Genomic DNA, 25,903 nt, shown 5'->3' with positions numbered 1-25,903 from the left:
TCCTCTACTTTCTATTAGCAAATTTTGCTACTTTTAGCCTCAATCATGATTAAAAATACTTAGTGTAACTAATATCAGGAAAAAGGTATAGCAAATACGTGAAATAAATCTAAATAATATTTGGGGGGCAGATAAAAAAGGTCGTTAATTCTTCTATATGCTGCCCCTCAACGACTGCTGAAAATCACGTATAGGTTTTGTTATTTTTTTCCCCAAATTAATTTCGTTGTTGGTATCAGATGTACTAAAATGCCTCTTGTTTACAGGAACCGCAGGAGAGACGAGACTGGCTATATTCTCTACATCAGACAGAACGCTGTACAGGTAAAGAAACTAGTTATTTATATAGTAGCTGTGCTACTTGGATTAGTTCATTAACTACTAGCAGATGTGCCTCTAATATCTTAGGGAGTTATGGCATTAAAATAGCCTAAAACCATACTCTGATCAATGGAATAAAAGTGGAATACCATTGATTCAGTGGTTAGCGAGAACTTAACGAACAAACAAAAGAAACGTCATATCCAACATTTAAAGTAAAAAAATTCTTTAATTTGTAACATTCTAAAGAAAGTATAAACACCCTCAGACCACCAAGTCACATGTTAATGTCACATGCCTAACATAGGTCAAGGTTTCCTAGCATTAATATAAATGGAAATAGAAAAATTGAATATAGCTATCACCTGAGCTGGATCTTTAAATCATTTTAGTGGTGAGCCAGATCAAGGTGCGCCAAATTTTTAGCCCATCACAGCGCGGCATTTCATAAAATGCTGTGCTCTCATTGGTGGAAAGTTTGCTCACCTCGATCTGGCTCACCACTGAAATGATTTAAAAATCCAGTTCTGATTTATGTTAACTAGGTGTTATACTTAGAGTCAAAATAGCATCAAATGCCTTTATTAAGTCTAAAGAACACAAATCAAATCTCTCCTAAAATGAGATAATCTTGATAATTGTAAGTTTTATTTAGTGTTTGCATTCATAAACAAAGGTCGTGTAATCAAACTTTCTCTTGTCTGTAATATTTAGATTTAAGAAGATCTGTATTAAGGTTGTAATTTACCATACTACCCCCCCCCCCCACATATAAAAAAAATGGCTTATGCCCTTCTGATAGATATGATGATATTTTAATATTACAAAGAATTTTTGATACATTTCTCGATACTCAGATAAATATCGACATTCTTCCCATTCTATATTATATTTACAAGGTCTTATTAGCAAATAATTGTCATGTTTTTTTTAGCTTTCTTGTAGCGCAGCTTCTCTATCTATACAGTATGACCCTCGAAAAAGTATTTTTTAGCATCTGCAGCCCTTATTTCTCAATGAATTATTAAAAAATGTATATGTCCTTGTTCTTGATAGATTTCCACATAAGTAGATATAAAAATATTTTTTTTACCTCCATTAACACCGGAGATTTTTAGAGCTAAAGTTTTGAAAAAGTGACTGAGGAAAAAGTAACTTTTAACATAAAACGACTTTTTTAGCAAAATTAAGGTAGAAGTCCTTTTATTTTTGTTACTAGCAGAAACTTTATACAAAAATGAAATAAAAAATTTAGGCTTTAAATAAAAAGCATTTTTCTACACATATTTTTGAGCCTTTTTAGTTAAATGATATTTTGAAAAACTTACTTATTAGGCAAATTTGTTTTAGATTAAAAAATCAAATAAATCTTTATGAATATAGCAGGAAAATTGTTTTTGTTTCATAATCCTAACTTTAATAACAAAAAAGTTATAAAGAAAATAAAATCAGAACATACTGATTTTTTAGTCTAAAAAACTTAATTAACCCCCTATTAAATGATTGAGATGTCAGAAAAGGGGGCGGAGCAACTGTCATTATTAATCCTTTTCATAAATAAGGGTAAATAAATAATCTAAAATTTGCAAATAATCAATTTATTTAGTAGTATTTTTTGCCATATAAAATTGATATTTTTTGGTGGAATAAAAAAGAAATAATTAGTTAACTTCTTTCTTTGTGTATTATTATTCAATTGCCAGAAAAACATAATATAACCATCCAAAAATTATGAGAAACAAAAAAAAATTCTTTTCTCATTCACTTTTTCAAAACTTTAGCTCTAAAAATCTCCGGAGTTAATGGAGGTAAAATTAAAATTTTTATATCTACTTATGTGGAAATCTATAGAGAACAAGGACATATACATTTTTTAATAATTCATTGAGAAATAAGGGCTGCAGATGCTAAAAAATACTTTTTCGAGGGTCATGCTACATAAAAAATTTTTGTCTATAGTTCTTTTCAATAAGAAATACACATGTTTAGTGAATATTATCGTTCTACCACTATTTTTAAAGCTTAAAACACACACCTTTACGGATTCTACCAGAAACCTACCCCCCTATTTATGGCGAGGATATTTTTATCTTATTACGTCTTGAATTCATATGAAACATTTAACATACATTACCTAACATAACACACTTTTAAATACATTCTTTAGCTGCCATATCTTCTTTTTATGTCCATATATCAATATAAAAAGGCGCGCTTACAATTTAGTTAAAAAATATTATAGGGATTAGCGAATTTTTTTGAGTAGGATTTGTGTAAGTGTGTGTTTGATGAGTGGGCACAAATTTTAGTAAGTTTAGTCGTTTTATGATGTTTTTTTTTAAAATAGACCCTTATTGAAAAGTATGATGCGAAATTCGCTCCTAGTTCTTCAATTAATACCTATCCTGTTTATTCTTTAAAAGATAAAAACCTTACTACTTTATAGTAACTATTGGCTTTGGCCTCTAGTGACTTAGCGAAGGGGGGGGGGGGGCCTGAATATTTTCTTTTATTTTTTTAGAGATATTTTATTCATTCTTTTCTACTTTAGTCTTACAGATATGAAATGCCTTGCTTCGTAAAATTTCTTAAATTTTTGTAAATTTGTGTGAATCTAACGAAAACATTGAAAATGGTGGATTGTATGTAAGTGTGTGTGTGTGTGTAAGTGTGTGTGTGTGTGTAAGTGTGTGTGTGAGTGTGTATATTTATGTGAGTGAGAGATAGGAAATGAATGGGATATTATTATTTGTTACGGTCAGGGAGGAAGGACATGTTGGATTGTAAATTTCACTAGTACCCAAAGTTTTATTTTCTTATTCGTTGGCTTTAAAACTTTGAGTACTTTTATTAAATTTTGATTAATAAATTCATAAATTTGAGTGTGTTAATACTATTAACATACAGAAGGGGCGATTTTGTCTTTCATTATTGGGTCATAAAGTCACTTTATCAATAACTAGCGGCTTCGCCCCTAGCCTTTAGGGGCTTTGCCCCAAGAGGTTTGATCAACCTATTTTTGTGTTATTTAATTTTAAAAATAAAAATTTGGAGGGGGGAAATTTTTTTTTTTGGAGGGGGGGAGAGTCGACCCACCTTTTTTCATTTTAGTTTTTAAAAAAATGGGGGTTGTTTTTCTTTTTTGGGGCGGTTGGGGGTGTTCCACCCCCCAAGAAAATAGCTTAAAACCATCACAGGACCAGTAGATATGTTCCTCAAAGAGTAGAGCCCAATCGGTTCAGTGGTTACTGAGATCTTAAGCTTCAGACGGACAGACAGATAGACATCGTACTACTTTGTATTATAGATTGTCTTATCATTAAGATTCCTGGTTATGGTAGAATGATATTTTTTCAATACCTCGCCATAGAAATTATATGTGAAGCTCACACCTGACAAATATCAAGGCAACAGGGATAGGATATTGTAAGATAAATTTATCTTCCTCCATAATCTTTGAGCATTTAACCCCGTATTCCTGAATCTTGAATTATTTGGAGGGATTATTTAAAATTCTCCAGTGTCCTATCCCCACATGTGTCTGTCACATTTTATGGTAAACTAACATTGAAGTAAATAAAGCATTTATTTAACAAAGTTGAAACAGTAGAAAATCAATAATTTTGGTATCCTGATATTAAAGTAATTAGATGTATGTCTGGCTGTTTGTATGTGTAGCGACGAAATTTGCTAACCACTGAACCTATATTGTTCACTAATACTTAAATAAAGTTTTTCAAATAGAATTGCTGTTTTTAAACAACCTATTAAGTTGTTAGGTAAAAATATAAAATAATGTATTAGCAGCTGAGCTGCTGGTAATGTTAACAAAATAAAGTGCCTCAAATTGTTTCATGATAACAAGAATACCTTTGATCATAAGTAGCCAGCATTAGCATTCCAAAAAGTATCAGTTAACTATTAAGCACGTTTTGTTTATAATACCTAGTCGAGTAAAGAATATACCGCCCTCCCCCCCTCCCTTTTTTATTTTGAATTAAATTGACTAGTTTTTCGTGTGTTTGTGTTTTAAGGTGAGGTTATATTGGATACAGGGTAGAAAAATGGTGGTACATTATCAGTAAACTAGTGGCTACGCCCCTAAAAGCCTCTAGTGGCACTTAAAATGATTTTTTTTTAAATAACACGTAACCTTTCTATGTTGCGTTCAAGTCTGTGCGTAAAAAAAAATAGTTTTTTTGTGATTTCTCATGGGAGGGTGTTGGTACCCTCCCCCAAAATAGCCTATACCAACCCGGGACCTTGTTACCTTGTTAAGGAGAACCCGATCGGTTCACAGATTAGCGAGATCCTTCGGTACAAACACATAGACAAACATACATCCTGTTACTTTAGTGTAAGGATATAAAACCGCCGAAAACCGCCGTTTCCCGCCGTAATTTTTGTTGCCTTTTCTCGGCGGTTTTCGGCGGTTGCGCCGCCGTTTCTTCACAGTTCCATATTGTACCCCTATAAAGCAACTGCCATGCAAAATGTCAGACCTGTAACTCTTTTTTTAGTTGAGTTCCTTTGACTTTTAGTTTTGGTTTCAAAAAGTGTCACTTTCGCCCCCCCCCCCCCCTTTTTATCAATTAACATAAATAGCATCATATTTACATAATGTCTATATTTTTTTATGACATGCGGACGAGGATACCCTAATCTTAGAGTAGCTGCGCTGATGGTAGGAATCGTTTGTACTTTGGTCAAGGACTAAAATGTTTACAAATCGCCAAGCCTCTGGATATTTTAATCATGTTTTGTTTGTGTGTGTAATATCATATTCTTTATTATATGGTGCATTTAAGATGGGGATCTTAAGGGAAGGACAATGGAAAATTTGTTTTAAATCTAATTTAGTGACAAGAAGCAAAACAGTCGGCGGGACCTAGCGGTTTTAGGTGGCTGCGGTGGTTTCACCTGCGTTTCCTTACGGTTTTTAAAGTCTTACCTTTATGTAAAATAAGCAGAAAAATTACGCCTCCATTGCATTGGTTAAAAAAATTGGACACTGCTTTTTTACCTTCTGGTTAAAATTAATAAAAGTAGGTACCTAAAAGATTTTTGGCCAATAAATAAAAAACTTTGGGTACCAGAAAGATTTACTGACCAGTGCTGTGAGGTGTCCTTTCCCTCCTTGATTTAAGGTACAGACAGACACTGGTCTCTTATAAAGTAGCTTCGCTTCAAAACCCAACATAATCAATGTTTGTTTTATAGAAAGATAAAAAGGGTTAATGTAATCTAATGGAATGATAAAATATTATTTTTACCAAAAAAGAATTTTCCTTTTAATTAATGCAGTTATAACGTCATACTTTTCTTTCCCTTTTATAAATGTTTTTTCTTCTTTTTTATTTTGGTAAAATATACATTACAGATTTAATAGAAGTTTTAGCGTACAGGGAAACGCGTTTTGGGGTTTTATTTAGAGTGGTTCCTACAACCCGTTATACTAGAGACGTTAAAATGTCTGATGCAGAATTATTTTAGTGTAAAGGAAGTGCCTATATAAGGTGTTATCTTAAGGTATTATAATGACTAGAGTTGGCTCGATATAATTATCTCCCTATTGGCTAGTTTTCTATATGCATATCTATTTCTCAATAAATCTATTTTCCTCACCCGGCATTACTATCTAAAAAAAAAAAAATATTTAATAATTTAAATGATTTTTAAAAGATTTTTTTAAATTATATTTTTTTCTTTACATTACCATCACCAAAGGGTTAATGATGATGATTACAATTTTAGTTTAATATTTGAACACACAAAATGTCGCCACAATCGAATTCTTTTAAAACATAGTTTTCTTAAATTTATCATATTATAAATTTAAATTTTCTTTTTTATGATTAGAAATTAAATACATCAATATAAGGTAAATAGCAACATGAAATGAAAAAAATGAATTTATTTTTAATAAAGTAAAATAATGGGTCTTATCGTTCTGGGCAATGAGAGTTTATTATGGATTATTGGAGCACTATGAGTTTTAATCATATATTCCTTGGAAAACTTGAGCTTGTTTATAGACATTTATTTCCTATATAGATCTGACATGGATCTTGAAGCAATTAAGCAGGCCGTTTTGTACATGTTAAAAATTGGAAGATTTCATTAAATAAAAGTAATCGCAAATATACTTAGTAAATGACTCCTCTTATTATAAGATGTATTAAGACATCCATTTCTGCAATTATTTTTTAAAAATTTGTCCACTGTATGTCGAAATTAAAGGGATAGTTGCATGAAGTGCATTTCAGAAAAATGGTTTCAAGCATAAGTTTAGGCAGCAATATAAATTGCATATATCACAAGAAAACGATAGTCAAGTCTTGTTATTTTTTAAACTTCATGGTAGAAAATTGAAATTCTTTCAAATATATACCCTATAAAAGTAGTTTAACCAATTCAACAGAACAAAATATGCAGTTCACTAAATTCAAGTTTAATTGCATTTCGTGCAACTACCCCTTTAGGTTATTTAACTTCATTTTTACAAAAAAAAAAAAAATATTTTACTTGAGTCTGATACGTTGTTTTGTATGGATATTACGATTAGATATATTGCAGAAAAAAAGATGTAAATATTTGTTTACTAATTTTTATGTATTTTTTTTTAGGTTTTAATTCCGAAGTATGGCCTAGAGGGTACATTGTTTCTAACAAAGAAGAAAAAGGTAGGTTCTAAATACTTTCAATATCTTATCAAATATTGAAATTAAATGTGTTAGATAACTAGTAGCTTGAGGTGCAGGGCGTTAGGTAATCTTTGTGGGAGGGAGGTGTCAAATCGCACTAGAAAATAGCCTAAAATTATTACAGGATTATTTAGAATATTTTCAGAAGCGGTTACTGAGATCTTAAGCTTTAGACGGACAGACAGTCATTGTACTGCTTTGTATCAGCTACTTCATACTTTAAATTTATGTCTTTTAACCTAGAGATATTCTATTACTTTTGTAACTGTATATTTATAAGCATAAAAAATACAATATCTAAATATTTTAATTCATAACAGAAAAATGTTCAAAAAAAAGGTTACAAAATTTGTTTTTGTAGAATTATTTACTCTCTTTTCAATTTGGGAATGATTTTCCATTAAATCTAGTTTTTTTTTCAAATGTAACTTATTTCAAAGCAACGCTTTTCTTCAATGAGGGTCGGTCAGTCTGTAAAGATAAATCGAAATGTACTCGATTAACGTTCACAACACAATGCCGTTACTACGTCAGAATAAGCAAGATTTTTTCCGTGTTAACTTCAGAGAGATAGAGTTATAATAACATTTTCTTTTTTGTTTCCTTAACAACTTTGGGGACTATTACTGAATTTCGTTTGGTTGGTTTATTAAGTTGAGTGTTCTAACATTTTAACCACTAATTTTAATCTACAAAAGGGGTAATATTGTGTGTCATCATTAGAGACGTACATCAATTTATCAGGCATTGTCTTATCCCTTTAGATACCTGGTTAATTTACTGCTGCGCTTCTCTTGAACGTAATTGTCCTTATTTTATTTCATGAATGTAGGTAGATTATAAATAATGAAATTGCATTTTTTTGGATAAAATTTTAGTTATTTCTCGCATCGTATTATAAACGGCTTTCCGCGTATATAAAAAAGTACAATTATATGATAAAAACCATTTTTTTGGCCCCGAGGTGCCGAAGTCACTGGCAAAAAAACTGGTTTTGATCTTATGATCGTACATTTTTATATTCGTAGAAAACTGGATATAATACGATGCTAGACATAGTTTTTTCGTATGGATGAGAACCGGTTCTAGTCCACCGGATTAGAATTGGTTTCGAATGAATACGAGAAATCAATTTATTATTTTTTTTCGATTTTCCGTTTAATATAAAAATTGTGTTCGCCTAATATTATTTTATATTAGATTTTAGAGAGAGAAATTTCTTCAGAAAAATATTTTTCCTCAAACTTAGATTTGAGAATAGATGGAATTTTGGATCTACTGCAGTTCACGGTAAAATATTGCTGGTTAGCAATATTTCCAAAAATCTATGAATTTTAAAGGCTGCTAGCTGCCAAACGGCTGAACGTACAGATCATACCCTCACACCATTTTAAGTGGCATAAGAAGGCCAACAAATAATCTGGACAGTGGCGTGCGAAGCACTTTGTCTAGGGGGGGGCATTTTGAAGATTTTGTAAAATTTTGCCCCCCCCTAAATCAAAGTGCCCCGGGGGGGCACTTTGCTTTAGGGGGGGGGGGGGGCATTTTGATTATATATACTAATTTTAAATAAGGGCATTTTAAGGGGTGGGATTATATGATTATGGGCCTTCTAGTTCTTATCCCTTCTTCCCCATCCCTATTTCCCATTTATATCCCACATCTCTTCCCCCCCCATCTCTTCTCCCCCATCCCTTCTCCCCACCCTGCAATGACCGAAGGGAAGGGAGCTAGAAAGCATCTTCGAAAAAAAAGTACAGAAGATAATTTAACCTTCCCCCCCCCCCCCACCACAAAACATTTTTTATGGGTGGAAGGGGATGTTATAAAATCTCAGCAGGAAGGATGAATAACCCCATTAAAAAAAATTTTGGGGGGGAGAGATAAAAACACTCATTTTGGAAATAATTTACCAAAAATTAACCTAATATGTAAAACTGATTTTAAATATTTCTTTATTGTATGACAACAAGGATGACAACATCTTTAAGTAGCAAAGCACAAATAATCATTAATAAGAATACAAACAAGTAGATTTAAAGAGCATCTGTTGAAATAAATATATATTTTAGGTAGAAAAAGTCACAAATCCTTTTTCCTGTATGTTGTGTGATGACAGTCAAAGTAAATTACATACTGGATGCTCGAAACAGCGAGAAATTTTATTTTTTTTAATATTATATTCCACAAAAAAATTTATCGTACCATTAAAACCAAAGATATAAAGAACTATGTAAAAAATAAAAAAAAATACTTGTCCTTTCATCTACAGATATAAAAATCTCTTAGAAATATGGAAAACTTTGGGGTATAGTCTCTTTTGTGGCAACGCCTCTTAAGGGGCATTTCGTCGTATTTTCATAGTAGCTTTTAATAGGCTATTCTAGGTTAAGTTAGGTCAGGTGATTTCCCCGCAGGGTTAGGCAATTGGCCCCAAAGGAGCTATAAATAGGTGAAAAGCTACTGTGAAAATACGACGAAATGCACCTTAAGAGGCAATGTCACAAAAGGGACTATATCCAAAATTTAAAAGATACAAAAATAGCCAAAAACGTCCTGAAAAGCAGTCCGACCTCCATGAATTTTTAATAGTTAATTATACTCCATAATGATGGGAATGTTAACATTAAGTTTTAGCCTTCTATCTTTAATTGCAGTTGAAAAAATCACCCTTAGCATTACGTACTGACAGCCATAGTGAATTATAGAGAAGCTAAAAAGTTATATCAACATATCCTACCCTCTTTAAATGGCACTTTAAAACTCAGTTAATTTTTTATTAAGTGGTGTTTCCAAGGATTTATAGGGCGGTGCGTGAAGCGCACCTAAAAATATTTACTCCCCCTTTGAACTAAAATCAATTAAAGACAACAAGAGTGGTGTATTTTATCAAGTTAGGAGTATAGAGTGTAGTTAGTTTTAAGGGTTTTTATGAAAATTGCCATAAAAAAACATGTCTTTTTGTAAGGGTATGTACTCAAAAAAAATGATAAACTTATCCTGAAAATAAAATGACATCATATATAGTTATTCATTTAGACAGACATACAGTGTTGAGAAAAAGGCTTAGATAAATATCAACGCTGTTTCTTTTTTATATAAAATAACTTTTTGATTAAATATTTGTTGTTTACACATGTTTTTATAGAAATAAAAATAAAATATACAATGTGATAAAAAGCAGAAACCACTTGGAAGGGCGCAAAGCGCAAATTTTTTTCTTCAAATATACAGGGAGGGAGGGGTTTTTGGGCTATTTATTACACTAGTCCCCAATATTTCATATAAAATTTTCTTATTCGTTGGCTCAACAACTTTGGGGACTTTAATGAATTTTGATTGGTTGGTTAATTAAGTCGAGTTTCCATACATTTCATCCAATAATTGTAATCTATATAAGGGGTAATTTTGTGTATCATCATTGGGGATGTATAAAATTTCTTTGGTAAAAAGTTTATATTATACAAAATAAAATACTTCCTATTACCTGGTTTGTTATGTTCAGTGAAAAAAGATTATAACCTAATTTCTGCAGTAATTAAAAAATTTGGTAAGGTTAAATGAATAGCAACTGTCTGATTGGCGCGAAGCGCCAAATTTTTTTTTGAGTATTTCTTGATCTTTTTTTTGGAAACTGGGATAGTTTTGCTTTTTGTAGGGTAGGGGGCAAAAAGGGGCATTTTTGTTGACCAGGGGGGGGCAAAATGGGGCATTTTTCAACACTTAGGGGGGGCAGGGGGGGGGGGGCGGTGGCTAGGGGGGGGCGTTTTGGTCGCTAGGGGGGGGGGGGCGATTGCCCCAAATGCCCCCTTCGGTTCGCACTTCACTGAATCTGGAATAGCCATTATCCAATTATGCACAGGGTAAGCTTCACTGAAGAAAAACGCGTAAAATAGGTCTTTTTCGCGCATTTCTCTGCACTGCGAGATAATTATGCATTATTGATTTATGGCTAGGTATTCCAGATTATTTGTAGGCCTTCTTATGCTGCTTAAAATGGTGTGAGGGTATGATCTGTACGTTCAGCCGTTTGGCAGCTAGCAGCCTTTAAAATTCATAGATGTTTGGCAATATTCGTAACCAGCAATATTTTACTGTTAACTGCAGTAGATCAAAAATTTCATACCCCTCTTATTTGTTTTTGTTTACACTAATACAACAAAACTATGTCAGGAGTATTTTTCACAACACAATGCCGTTACTATGTCAGAATAAGCAAGATTTTTTCCGTGTTAACTTAAGAGAGATAGGGGCCAATGGGCTGTTTATTACACTAGTCCTCAAAGTGACATTTTCTTTTTTTGTTTCCGTAACAATTTTGGGGACTATTACTGAATTTCGTTTGGTTGAGTGTTCAAACATTTCAACCACTAATTTTAATCTTCAAAAGGGTTAATATTGTGTGGCATCATTAGAGACGTACATCAATTTATCAGGCATTGTCTTATCCCTTTATATCCCTGGTTAATTTACTGTTGCGCTTCTCATGAACGTAATTGTCCATATTCTATTTCATGAATGTAGGTAGATTATAAATAATGAAATTGCATTTCTTTTGGATAAAATATTAGTTATTTCTCGCATCGTATTATAAACGGCTTTCCGCGGATATAAAAAAGTACAATTATAAGATTAAAACCAGTTTTTTTAGGCCCGAGGTGCCGAAGGCACCGGCTAAAAAAACTGGTGTTAATCTTATGATCGTACTTTTATATTTGTAGAAAACTGGATATAATACGATGCTAGGCATTGTTTTTTCATATGGATGAGAACCGGTTCTTATCCACCGGATATTTATCGAATGAAAACGAGAAGTCAATTTATTATTTATTTCTGTTTAATATAAAAATTGTGTTCGCCTAATATCAATTAATATTAGATTTTAGAGAGAGAAATTTCTTTAGAAAAATATTTTTCCTCAAACTTAGTTTTGATACCTAATAGATGAAATTTTTAACATAAAATATCTGTAATATTTATAAAAGTAACAGAATATCTCTCTATGTGTGTGTACCGCAAAATCTAGCTTTATTGATATGGTTCTCCTTACAGAGAACCTTTTTATTAGATATTTTCTAGATTTTAACAATGCTTAACCATTTTCTTTTTTCTTATTTTGCAATGAAACCTTTTTCTCTTTGTATTTCAAGGTTGTTTTAATTATGATTCACTGGATTTACTTGATATTCCAAATAAAAAATCTACCAACTAGATATCCCTCTAGAATTGCAAGGCAGCTTCGGATTTGAGGATAATAATTCTATTTATTTTATAGAATGAAAAAGCAGAAGAATTTCCGTGGATATTCAATGAAGATGAACCCAGTGTTACTTTGGATGGACAGAAACTTAGTCTCTTCCAGGTATAGTTATAAATATGACACAATGAGATACACTTTTTGTCGTATGTACTGGGAAGCTAGGGCCTTTGTTTTGTTCGACATAGGGTAAAAATTATCCCCCCATTATTTAAAGTTTTAATAAAAAACTAGCACTAAATTGTCCGTCTGATATCAAGACATTGACCTCATTTATTGGTCAGTTCGTTCATCTAATATGAGGGGAGGGTAAATTGGTGTTTGGGGTGTGTCGTTTTCTTATCCAGATGCGAGCATCACTTTATCAGAGGACATGAAAATCTGGTGCAACATTTAAGTAAACATATATCTGAGGTGGATTCTTAAAAAACAAGGATGACAACAGCCATAAAAGCGAAGCTCTGAAACGGTAGGACAAACGGACATTAAAACTTGTATAATGTCAGAACTGAATAATCAGAATGCGAATGTATAAGGGTCAAAGCAAAATTGTAAGTAAATTTGTTGAAAAACTGCTTGATACAGGATAATGATTATGGACATACTTACATTTTTAGGACTTGATTATAGAGTTGCTTCGCTTATAATATTGTACTTTGTTGTCCCAGGAATCAGTATACCAAAAATCAGACCAATCGGATAATTAGGTCACATACAAATTTGTTGTTAAAAATGTAAAAAAAAATCAACATGTTTAAAATGGACGTACGGACATTTTGGTAATGATTATAGAGTTGCTACGCTTTCTAACTCGTACCTAACTACTAAAGGAATCACCATGCAAAATTTGAAATCGATAGGACAATTCTAACATGCCTAAATTAACTGAAAAAAACTTTTTAAAAAAGTAAAAAAATCAACATGTTTAAAATGGACGTACGGACATTTTGGTAATGATTATAGAGTTGCTACGCTTTCTAAATCGTACCTAACTACTAAAGGAATCACCATGCAAAATTTGAAATTGATAGGACAATTCTAACATGTCTAAATTAACGAAAAAAGCTATCCGTGACGGACGGACGTACGGACGGACGGACCGACCCTAATTATAGAAAAGCTTCGCTTTTAAAAATTTGCCCCACTAATCGCTTAGTGGGGCAAAATTTTTTTCGTGAAAAATCCTCCAAAATCACATAAAAAATCTACAAAAATTAAATAAAATCTTATGTTCATAACCCTCTGTTTATTTTTTTTTTGTAGATTTTTTAATTTGATTTTGGTGGATTTATCACGAAAACAATTTTTAAGAATCCACCTCTGATATCAGGATAAGAAGCTTATACTTGCATCTCTATGTCCGTTTCTCAACTCTAAACTTTAGCCCACTCTAGTAAAACCGACGACATAACCTACATGAATAATATTATTTATTTAGAAAGTAGATGTGCAAGTAGAGTTGGATAGCACAGATATTCAACATGAGAAGCTTGTCCTCAGTCTTGTCAATCCTGTCTTTCCCGGATTTTCAGGTAAAATAGTTTTGCTTTGTTGCTCGCCAATAATTTTTCCAGATTTTTAAAGAAATAGAAGGACAACTTTAACCAGGGATGCGGAGCCTTTGGTGCGGCTCCGGTTCGATTCCGCGGAGCCGCCTTTGAAAATAACTGCTCCGGCTCTGGCTTCGGATTTAACTCCGGCTCCGACCTAAAATCAAGAAAAACTCAACAATTTTTCTACTTTTGACATTTGAAGGTTTTAAAAGTTCAATTTGTGAGTAAAATGGACTTGAAAAACTTAAAAGGGGCACACGACACAACAGAGTTAGCAAATTATGATTAATAAAAACGAAAATATCTGCTCCGGCAAAATATGGCGGCTCCGGCTCCGCATCCCTGACTTTAACTATCAATTTTTCTCAAGTGATATGAGCAAAATAACTCATTTCCTTATGTAGATTACTATTATAATACGTGAAAAAGTTTTAACGCTGTGACTTTAAATAAATGATTGAACATTAACATCATATTTTCTAAGCTAACAAATGGCAGTACGAATTTATACACTTTGAGGGCAGTTGCATTTATCTGAGAGCCCGAACCATGCATGATACTGACCAATACATTCCCCCTACTCTTACTTATAGTGTTACTCATGTGCCAGACTAAGCAGAATTTGGTGGCATTTTTTAACATCTCTAGTACGACGTAGTGTTGGGTTGACTCGAACAAACCCAACACCTCCCCATCGTCGAGCGGGCAGGTTACCACTTCTACCGTTAATGCATCAGGCTGTTGATGGCTCCCTAGCGTCTTCGGTATGGCATTCATAAGCTGTGGTTCCTAATGCGGTTTAGTAATAAACGGATAAAGCGACTGCCGATCTCTTATTCAAAGTTTAGAATGTGTTGTTAAAAAGGTTAACGTGTCTGACATAAAATTCATTTCGCGTTGTGCTTGACCAGCGATGTTAAAATTCATGCATGTTAAGTATTTTCAAGGAATACATGTATAGGTAATGGATTTAGAGCTAAATTAAGCATTAGACTAAACTGAAGGTAGCCCCAGCAGGATAGGTTGTTGGCCCGCAGGGGTTGAGTGCATTTTTTCCAATATATATCTTGTTATATATCAAAATATAGGTTTTTTAGGCTAAGAAACTCAAATCCTAAGCGAAAATTAGCATTAGACTAACCTGAAGCTAACCCCCCCGGGCTAGATTGGTTTTTGCAGGGCTTAAGAGCATTTACCTAACCTAACCTAGAAACTTACTTATATTTTTAAATGTTTTTTTTTATAAACTTTGTCTATTAATGAAGACTTTATTTAAGATAATCAAGCAAGTCGGAACCGACCCCAAGCGGGCTAGGTTGGTGGCCCGCAGGGGTTAAGTGCATTTTTTCCAATATATATCTTGTTATATATCAAAATATAGGTTTTTTAGGTCAAGAAACTCAAATTCTGAACGAAAATTAGCATTAGCTAACCCCCCGGGCTAGATTGGTTTTCTGCAGGGCTTAAGAGCATTTACCTAACCTAACCTAGAAACTTACTTATATTTTTATTTGTTTTTTTTTAATAAACTTTGCCTATTAATGAGGACTTTATTTAAGATAATCCAGCAAGTCGGGAACCGACCTCAGATGGCTAGGTTGGTTTTCTGCAGGGCTTAAGAGCATTTACCTAACCTAACCTAGAAACTTACTTATTTTTTTACAGGTTTTTTTTCTTGAATAAACTGTGTCTGTAGGGGTTAAGTGCATTATTTTCCAAAATACATCTTGGGATATATCAAAATATAGGTTTTTAAGGTCAAGAACTCAAATTCAGAGCTAAAATAAGCATTAGAATAATCTGAAGCTAACCCCAGCGGGCTAGTTGGGTTGCCCACAGGGCTAAAGTGCATTTTACCTAACCTAACCTAGAAACTTACATTCAATATTTTTTTTTAGGTTTTTTTTTCTCGAATAATGGGAAATGGGGTTTTTAGGCTTTTTTTGGTCTATTTTGATGTGGAAACTTACCTTAAATTTTTTTTTTTTTAGGGTTTAACTTAAATACACTGGACAATATTTCAGATGATCCAGCAAGTCGAAGACCGACCCCAGCGGGCTAGGTGGGTGGCCCATAGGGGTGAAATGCCTTTTTTAGAAAAAGTATGTGTTATCATACATCAACTCATAAGTTTTTTAGTTCAAGAAACTCAAATTTACAGCTAATAAAAGGATCAGACTATTCTGAAGCTAGCCCCAGCGGGCTAGGTGGGTTTCCTGTAAGTCTTAAGTGCATTTTACCTAACCTGACCTGGAACCTTACTTGTTTTTTTAGGGTTTTTTTTCTGGAATAAACTGTGTCTATTTATGAGAACATTCAAATTCAAATTTAGAGCTAATAATAGAATCAGACTAATCTGAAGCTAGCCCCTGCGGGCTAGGTGGGTTGCCTGCAAGGCTTAAATGCATTTTACCAAACCTAACCTAGAATCTTACTTTTTTGAAGATTTTTTAATTGAATAAACTGTTAATGAGAACATTATTTAAGATGATCTAGCAAGTCGGAGACTGATCCAGGCGGGCTAGGTTTTAATTAGGCAGGAGGCTGACCCAAGGAGGTCCACAACTTGCTGGATCATCTAAAATAATGTCCTCATTCATAGACACAGTACATTCAAGGAAAAAACCAAAAAATAAATAAGTTTCTAGGTTAAGTTAGGTAAAATGCACTTAAGCCCTGCAGAAGATCTACCTAGCCCGCGGGGGTTAGCTTCAGGTAAGACTTATGCTAATTTTAGCTCTGAATTTGAGTTTCTTGACCTTAAAAACCTATATTTTGATATATAACAAGATGTATATTGGAAAATAATGCATTTAACCCCTGCGGGCCACCGACCTAGCCCGCTGGGGCTAGCTTCAGATTAGCCTTATGCTAATTCTAGTTCTAAATTTGATTTAACTGACCTAAAAAACTTATTATTAGATGTATCCCAACATATATATTGGGAAAAATGCCCTTAACCCCAGCGGGCCACCAACCGAGCCCGCTGGGGTCGGTTCCCGACTTGCTGGATTATCTTAAATAAAGTCCTCATTAATAGACAAAGTTTATTCAAGAAAAAACATGTAAAAATATAAGTAAGTTTCTAGATTAGGTTAGGTAAATGCTCTTAAGCCCTGCAGAAAACCAACCTAGCCCGGGGGGGGTTAGCTTCAGGTTAGTCTAATGTTAATTTTCGCTCAGAATTTGAGTTTCTTGACCTAAAAAACCTATATTTTGATATATAACAAGATATATATTAGAAAAAATTAACTTAACCCCTGCGGGCCACCAACCTAGCCCGATGGGGCTAGCTTTAGATTAATCTAATGCTTATATTAGCTCTGAATTTGAGTTCCTTGACCTAAAAAACCTATAATTAGATGTATCACAACATATGTATTGGGAAAAATGCACTTAACCCCTGTGGGCCACCCACCTAGCCCCCTGGGGTCGGTCCCCGACTTATTGAATCATCTTAAATAAAGTCCATATGAATAGATACAGTGTATTTAAGTTAAAACCCTAAGAAAAAACAATTTAAGGTAAGTTTCCACATCAAAATAGACCATAAAAAGCCTAAAAACCCCATTTCCGCAGGGTTTTTCTTACCTAACCTAACCTTAAAATAAAAAATTTTGGATTTTTTTACCATTTAGATGTAATACCTATAGGACTAGGCTTATATACCAAGTTTGAAGGGTCTAGCTAAATTTTAAGACCATTTTGCTCACGGATTACGAATAAATGTCATTACGCCCCCCCCCCCCCTCAATATTCTCTGGATGTTAAGTTATTTTCACCTTTTATACTAATTTGGAAGTCAGATATACTGGAAGCAAAATTTTAATAAAATATTATCTTGTCATTTTGGCTTAAAAACTTAAAATCTTAATTGGTTGGAACAAAATATCAGTGTCCAATCTTTTCAACTAACAATAATCTACAGAAGGGTTAATTTTGGTTGTTATCATCGGGGAAGTACATCATTTAATCCTACTTAATTACTTTAAGATTTAAAATACATGCTAAAAATAGATATTGTCTGTTATTTCTTTTTTTTATATATTCTTAAGAATCTAATATAACTGATTGAAATCGAATACTTCATCTTCTTAAATTGCAATGCTCTTTATTTCTGTTACTACTCTTATCCGAGATTTTGTAGTGTTTGCAAATAAATTCTTCTTATAGCTGGCAATATTTGTTGGTAAAATCTCTTGGTACGATAGTGGAGCACAAAATAAGTGTCCGATAAAAAATATCGCCATACAATACAAATAACCAATGATGGGCCAGTATTCAATTTACCATTGGTAAATTACAATGTCTTCTGGCCTATTATTGGTCATTTGTATTGTGTGACGTCATTTTTATTGAACTCTCTCCTGTATTATTCAAAAAATTATAAATTGTTTGGAACAGGGGGGGGGGGGTATGTTGAAAAAGTAATTTAAGTAACTCAGCTGCAAAAACAGGTACAGCGCTGAGGTTTTGCACGGTACTTGGTTTAATGGGGTACAATATGGCGAAACTGTTTTAAAAAGGTTAAAAATTAGGGCCAAGCAGCCGCGCGTCACCCGCATTTAAGCCTCATGGAATTAACCTTTAACAATTTTTAAAAATCAGATGGTAGTCTAAACCTAACCAATATATGGCAATCCCACTTATAAAATATTATCTTAAAGCATCCAAACGGATTTTAATTTGAAATTTGAGGCTTAATTGCAGGTGCCGCGCCCTGCTAAAAAAGCCATGCTATATTCTAGTGTTGTATTTTTTTGTGTCTGAGTCAATTATAAAAATATGTACTTCTGACCCTACATCTATACCCCAAATGTAGCTCCTGCATGGTCTAAAAAAACAAGTCATGCAAATAAGCGGATGCAAGGGAATCCAACTAGAGAAATATTTGATTCTACCAGTTTATAAATTGCATTACTTGCACCTTGCCAAATAATAGTACATACATACAACAACAACCTTGTTTAAAGCCAAGCTACTCTATAAAGTTAATGTTCTGTCAGTTTTTCTCAAACCAAGGATATATACATTGAAAGAAGACTTTTTTCCGCTCACTTTTCCGCCAATCAGTTATAGTCATCATTGGGACAAAATTAAGGTTATTCTGAATCCTAATTAAAATACGTCCAAATGCTCTTTAAATCTCCTTGTTCGTATTCCCATCCATGATTTTTATGCATCGCTACTTATGGATGTTATCATCCTTGTTTAACTATTGAAAGGTTAGACCCACAATAGTTATTCTCAAATTAAAAATTCTTCTCTTAAATATGATAATGAATCTTGCAGCTCTAGCAAAAAATCAATACAATATCACTTTTTTTAAAGACTTGCGTCATAGCAAAGATACTCGCCATTTTCTCTTTAAAAATTGGTATAAACTAAGTTTGAAAAATTGTTGTCAACTTGATTTTAAAGATTAATATGATATAGTACTTTTCTCACCATTTTAGTCCAAATGTCCGTTCGTCTGTCAGACACGGATAGATGGAAATAAAATTTCCCTTCGTCCTAAGAAACATCCAAGGTGATCGGACTGTTCATATTGTTCATTTTCCTTCAAACTTTCTTACTATTGGACGTAATCATCTTTGTTTTATTTTCAGTGCCTGCTGCCCCAGCCTGTGCTGATGACGTGGAAGTTGATGCTAAGGATGATAACAAGAAAAGAAAATCTGACAGTCAAGTACCTACCTCTGAAACTAAGAAAAAGAAAAGTTCATAAATTAGATCTGGAAGATTTTTTTATATGTACTCCAAGAACTGTTTGCTTTAAATAAAATGGGAAATCATTAAATTTCATTTAAGTTTTCAGTTACTTTTAGTTTCATAAATGTTTTTTTTAATAGGTTACAAAAATATTTTTTTAAAACATTTATTAGGATTCAGGATTAGAGATGTTTTTGATATTTAGGGAAGAAACAGCGTGCTTTGAAAAATACTTCAAAAGAATAATATTATTAAGAATTTAGAAATAAAATGTTTTATATTTTTTAAGATGGCTACTCATGAATGAAACCATGGTCTTATTATTTGATTTATCAACATAGTATAAACAAATGTTAATTAATGTCTCTTTGACCTAAAGGAAGCATTTGACTAACATATATGTATACATTTTTTACCCATATTATCATGCATCAAAGCATATTTTTATAGGTACCTATGATGTTTTTGAAATATTTTGGAAACATTATATTTATACAAAAAGAAAAGTTTTTCTGTTTTTGTACTTGTACTTCAATATTTATTTGTTTAGAGCCATTTTCCCAATTTTTTTCTTACTTCTTATTTGTTCTACCTTCCATTGCACACATACACACTCGTTGTTGATTTTTTATGTATTTTTTTATATTTTTTTCAAGTAAAATAAAATGAGTGGGACACTGGGAACTAGCCCGAGTAGCTTCTCCATGGATGTTTTAGTTTCAAATCAAACAGGTATAGTTGGTACCTAGTAGATGGCAGAAAATTGTGGACGTATTTTTAACCTTTTTTTCTTCAAATACCATTTTTAAAACAAGAATAGTCATCTCAATAAATAAAGCAACAATAAAAGTCTTGAAATTAAAAAAAAAACTGATAACCAATAAGATAAGAAACTGGCATATACCGATAATGTAAAGTCACTTGGAGACAACAACAATGCACACACACAAAATGCCGCATATCGGAGGTAAATCTAAAGGAAATGTCGTCTTTTCTGACTCACGGAATAAGGTTTAGGAGACATGTAGTTCACAAAGAGCACAACGAATGACCCAAGGAACGCTTCCTTTCCGATACAGTGAGAAAAAGACTGACAGAAATTGTTTATAGAAAAGTTGTGTCACAATAACATTACTTGCTATTCAGATATTGATTGGGAGTTATTTTCTATGTGGCTAGATGGACAAGTTGAGGGCATATGTGTTAATCAACTTAGGTAAGTCACCTACAAAACTAAATGACAAAGTCACTGACAAAAATTTAAAGACGTTTTCCCTCAAATGCCTAGAAGTCGGGCACGGAAACTCCGGGCATAGTCCCTTTCGTGGCGCGATTTGTCGAATTTTAAATGGCTTTTTATAGGTTATATTGGGTTAGGTAATTGCCCCACAGGGTTAGATACCCCCGCATTTGCTAGAAATAGGAGAAAAATACGAAGAATCGCCCCTCAAGGTGCGTTGCCACGAAAGGGACTATACCCAAAGAGACATTAATTAACATTCACTCCCTCTCCCTTCCTACTTGTTTTGAAATTAAATAAAAATAGGGTAGAGGGTAGTTTTAGTTTGTTTGTTTCTTACTTTAGGTCAGGTTAGGTTAGGTTATATTGGATACTTGGCAGCCTTGAAGTTAGAGATCTACCCACAACCTCATTTTGGAATCTATTTTAAAAATAAGAAGAGGGAGGATTCAGTATTCGACAGGAATTTGAAGTCTAAATAATATTATTTTGTTAAATTAATGGGTAATTCTGCTAATATCTTAAATTGGATTTCTTAATTCCGGCTCCCCATCCCTGGGCATAATTGATGTAATTATTTTAGAGAAAGGTACAAAGAGGAAAATTTAAATTATGAAGATGTCCTTTCAGAACTGCAAAATAATTTCAGGTTTGCTTTGTTTAATTTTTCGGATGGATAAAGAATTTTTTTAACTAATTCCTTTTAATCTTCTATTTACTAAAGTAAAAGTCTGTATGTCTTCCGTTAAAAACTTATACAAAGCTCTAGGCCATCCCACCCCAAAAAGAAATATTTTCTTTACTTTTTCACTATAAATGTATTAGGTATGATATACAAAATAAACCCTAGTGTACAATAAAACTATTGATGAAATTGATAAGATCTTCTAAAGACCGTAAGAGGAAGGCCATCCACCCTTCCCCCTTCTTTTAAGTGCGTATTTAGGCCTCTAGGGGCATATGCACTATAGTATTTATAATGTAATAAAATACCTACTGAATTCCTTATTTTGATTTTAGATTGTTTTGTATGTTAGAGCCCCTGTTGCAGCATCCCAATATGTTTTCTGAACAATTAGGTAATCACTCTTCAGGGGTGTATATTCTACATGGGATCCCCTGCTCAGGTGGGGGGGGGGGGGGGGATAAAAAATAAGTTGTTGGAGGGGAAAAAATGTAAAAATTAAGAAAACTGAAAACTTTTTTCCATCCCCCCCCCCCCTCCTTCCCTCCTTGGTGAGAAAAACTAAAAAATGTGTGGTAGGAGGAATAAAATAAATGAAATATATATAGAGTTCTTTAAATATTTTTCCATTTTCCCCCCTACTTGGTGAGAAAAAACTAGGGGGGGGGGGGGGGAATACAAATTTTGTAGCCGTGGAAAAAAAATAAATCTTGTGCAGAAACCAGTTAATATCCGGTGGATTAGAACCGGTTTTCAGCTATACTGGAAAATTATGTATAGCATCGCATTATATCCTGTTTTCTACGAATATAAAAATGTTCAATGTTAACTTAAGATTAAAACCAGTTTTTAGCCCGTGCGTTCTGCATTTCTGGGCTAAGCAAATGGTTTTAATCTCATAATTGTACATTTTTAATGGCAGATTATCTGAGGATTCCGGATTCTTATTTTTGGCGGATTCCGGATTCTAGCAATATTTTACAAGGCTTTTTTTTAAAAAAGTAAAAAATTGAAGTGCTATATATGTCCTAAAAATTGATGTTCTTGGTGTTCTCTATAATTCACTTCCGAGAACCGAACCAGATTTAAAAAGATATTACAAAGTACAAAAAATCTTGGAAAAGACACACGGACAAAGTGATTTATAGAGGAAATCACAGAACCTTTTTTTCTTTATAAAAAAAACGTATAAAACTAGGTAGATACACATATTTAATAGGAGTCTTCACTAAAAATTGCAGTTTCCTATCTTCAATTGCAGCTGAGAAAATCCTATTTCCTATATAGCGTTTTGGGCTGACTGACATACAGACAATGTTAATTACAATGTAGCTTCACTAACTTTAAAGTCTAGTTTAAGTACTTATAATTCATGAATGTTTAATTAGTTTAAATTGAATTTCCCAAGATGGTGAGAGAGATTATTAGTATCCCATTAAGATTTGTTTTGACATAATTTCCAACCACTTAAAAGATTTCTTCAAGTCAGAATGTAAAACTTTTTCGTTATTACTGCTTTTTATATAACTCATGGATCTTAAGAGATAAGACAATTAGTGATAATTCCAAAGTGATGAGATACTGAATAACTCCTTCTGTAGATTAGAATTATTGGTTGAAAAGTTTGAACATTTCTAGTTTACAATTAACCAATCAAAATTCAATAAGAGTACCAGAAGTTTTTGCCAACGTATAAGTGGATATAAAAATTTGGGTCCAACGGCCTTTCCCTCCCTGATGTAACTAAAATTATATTTTAAATCCCCCAAATCCTAAATTTCGTAATCTATAATACAATGTAGAACGATGTTTGTTTGTCTGTTTGTTTGTAGCGAAGGATCTCGCTAACTGCTGAACCGATACAGGGTATCTTCTCATAGGTCCCGGGAAGGTTATAACTATTTTCTTGGGGGGTGGGACACCTCAAACCCCCCCAAAAAATGAAAAATACCCCCCCCCCCCCAAAAAAAAATTATTTTTCTTTTTAAAATTAAAATTAAAATAGTGGGATCGACTAACCCCCCCCCCCCCCCCCAAAGAATTTTTTTTTAATTTTTGTTTTAAATCTAAAATACGAAAAATTGGTTCGATCAAACCTCTTGGGGCAAAGCTCCTAGAGGCTTGGGGCGAAGTCGCTAGTTGTTATCATAAAGAATTAATTTTTAAGGTGTTTTTAGTAGCGAAGCTACTCTATAATTCACTATGTCCGTCCGTCCGTCTGTCCGTCCGTCCGTCTGTCCGTAATTAATGAATTGGGGGAAACGTGATTTTCTCGGCTCCTATAAAAGATTGAGAGCTGAAATTTTTGACAACATTCCAATCATTAAGGAGCACAATTAACTATAAAACATCAATGGCGGTCGGACTGCTTTTTAGCAGGTTTTAGGCTATCTTTTATATTTTCTAAATTTTCCCCATAGGTATCTTTAGTGTTTATGGTCCGATTTTCAAAATTTTTTAAGTTAAAGATATCAAAATTAAATTTCCCATCATTTGAAGAAAACAAAAATGACAGTCAGACTGCCTTTTTGCAGGTTTTTGGCTATTTTTATATTTTTCACAATTTTCCCCATATCTTTGGTGTTTATGGTCCGATTTTCGAAATTTTTTCAGTTAAAGATATCAAAATTAAATTTCCTGTTGTTTGAAGAAAACAACAATGACAGTCAGACTGCCTTTTTGCAGGTTTTTGGCTATTTTTATATTTTTCACGTTTTTACCCATATCTTTGGTGTTTATGGTCCAATTTTAAAAAAATTTTCAGTTAAAGATATTAAGATTAAATTTCTGGCGTTTTAAGAAAAGAAACAATGGCAGCCAAAGTACCTTTTAGCAAGTTTTTGGCTATTTTTATATGTGACATATTTCCCCATATCTTTTTTGGTCCAATTGGTATTTTTGGTCCAATTTTAAAACTTTTTTGCATTAACAGTTTCAAAATATTTTTTCCCATTGTTATGTGCATCTAGTATGTAATTTATCATACATAATAATACAAGGTTTCGTGTTTATATTCTCCAATAAATCTATTCTTGATTTTAATAAATACACGTTAAATCTACTTCTACGTATTCCCATCCACAATTTTTGTGCTTCGCTACTTATGGATGTTGTCATCCTTGTTTAATTGTGTATGATTTGTATCAATTTTTATCGAATAGGAAATTGTTAAAAACGCAGTGTCACTATAAAATAAAAATAATTTTAAAAGTCACATCTCATCAACTTTTACTTTTTCTCTAGAAGTTATGTCATAGATAATATACAAGATATATATATACCTATCCTATTATATAAAAGAGGAAGCTTTAATTGTCTGTAGCGAAGGATCTCGCGAACCACTGAACCGATATGGTTCTTCTTTCTTTATATGTCAAGGGAATGTTTTTAGGCTATTTTAATTTTGTATTTAACCCGTCAGAGGTTTTAGTCTAACTTTCTGCCCAATGTGTACACTGTGTGTAAAGAACCTCTTAGATGCTAGTGGGAGAAGCCGTTAGTCCTTATAATAGAGTATCAGGATCAGGATGTCCGTCTGTTTGTTTGTACCATAGGATCTTTTTAAATCTAAAATAAAAATTCAACTCTCACCTCCTCCAGTTCTGATAGAGTCCTACGGGGGGGGCGGGGGGGAGTGTAGCCGCTAGTTTGTTATATCACATGTTATGGATCAGAAATGCGGTTAGCGAGATCCTACGCTACAAACAGATAGTCAAATAGACTTTTTGTTACTTTTAGATAGGGATTACTTGGATTTTCAAGCTATTGAACAAATATGTCTTGTGCTTAACTTCAAAGAGAGGGGTAGGTTTCTGGTAGAATCCGTAAAGGTGTGTGTTTTAAGGCTTAAAAATAGTAGTAGAACGGTAATATTCACTAAATAAGTGTATTTCTTATTGAAAAGAACTATAGACCAACTAAATTTTTAAAAAGTTAACATAAATTTTTATCGTTCTACTAATGTTTTTAACTTATAACACATAACCTTTACGGATTTTACCAGAAACCTACCCCTCTCTTAGAGTCTAAGTCATGTTTCCTCGTGTTACCCGAGGCATTAGCAAAAATGAAATCGTGCCTACTTGCCGTCGGGGAGGTGTCGGGTTCCAGTCTCGACCGCACTGCGTCATAATATAGTTCCTACTGCTACTGTATCCGGAACGTGACACTTTCCGTTCAACGGGTTCAATTACTATGCACAGTTTCAGGCAAATTATCCCATTTTTGATGAAATTTTTTTTTAGTTTGGCAGCTGGATAACAAGACACAAGCACAGCTGATTAGCAGATATTATGCATTGGATCATAGCGTTGCAAGGTAAGACTCACGACTTTGGTTTCGGCCCCTCGGGGCTTATAAATATGGTTTCAATCTTTCAACTTTTCATTTTAATACCCGCGGAAAGCTGTCTATAATACGATGTGATATATA

The 25,903-nt window shown here is 33.2% G+C and overlaps 2 protein-coding genes across 8 annotated transcripts in view; both read left to right on the top strand.

The window, feature by feature from the left end:
- Dis3 (exosome complex exonuclease RRP44-like protein Dis3) overlaps positions 1 to 19,673 on the top strand; it is a 104,454-nt gene extending 84,781 nt beyond the window's left edge. The window contains exons 32-36 of the mRNA XM_080179158.1: positions 267 to 324; positions 6,948 to 7,004; positions 12,301 to 12,387; positions 13,721 to 13,814; positions 19,445 to 19,673. Of these exons, the coding sequence (XP_080035284.1) occupies positions 267 to 324; positions 6,948 to 7,004; positions 12,301 to 12,387; positions 13,721 to 13,814; positions 19,445 to 19,563 (415 nt within the window). The 3' untranslated portion in view covers positions 19,564 to 19,673. The remainder of the gene's footprint in view (positions 1 to 266; positions 325 to 6,947; positions 7,005 to 12,300; positions 12,388 to 13,720; positions 13,815 to 19,444) is intronic.
- Fibp (acidic fibroblast growth factor intracellular-binding protein) overlaps positions 19,647 to 25,903 on the top strand; it is a 78,882-nt gene continuing 72,625 nt past the window's right edge. For all 7 annotated transcript variants that reach the window (XM_080179150.1, XM_080179153.1, XM_080179151.1 and 4 more), the window contains exons 1-5: positions 19,647 to 20,279; positions 20,694 to 20,763; positions 21,371 to 21,436; positions 21,808 to 21,866; positions 25,717 to 25,789. In XM_080179150.1, coding sequence (XP_080035276.1) covers positions 20,213 to 20,279; positions 20,694 to 20,763; positions 21,371 to 21,436; positions 21,808 to 21,866; positions 25,717 to 25,789 — 335 coding nt within the window. In that variant the 5' untranslated portion in view covers positions 19,647 to 20,212. The remainder of the gene's footprint in view (positions 20,280 to 20,693; positions 20,764 to 21,370; positions 21,437 to 21,807; positions 21,867 to 25,716; positions 25,790 to 25,903) is intronic.

Source organism: Acartia tonsa, chromosome 12, assembly GCF_053477335.1.
Source record: "Acartia tonsa isolate MP-2025a chromosome 12, ASM5347733v1, whole genome shotgun sequence".
NCBI lineage: Eukaryota > Metazoa > Arthropoda > Copepoda > Calanoida > Acartiidae > Acartia > Acartia tonsa.
This window is presented reverse-complemented; position numbering and strand designations above follow the sequence as displayed.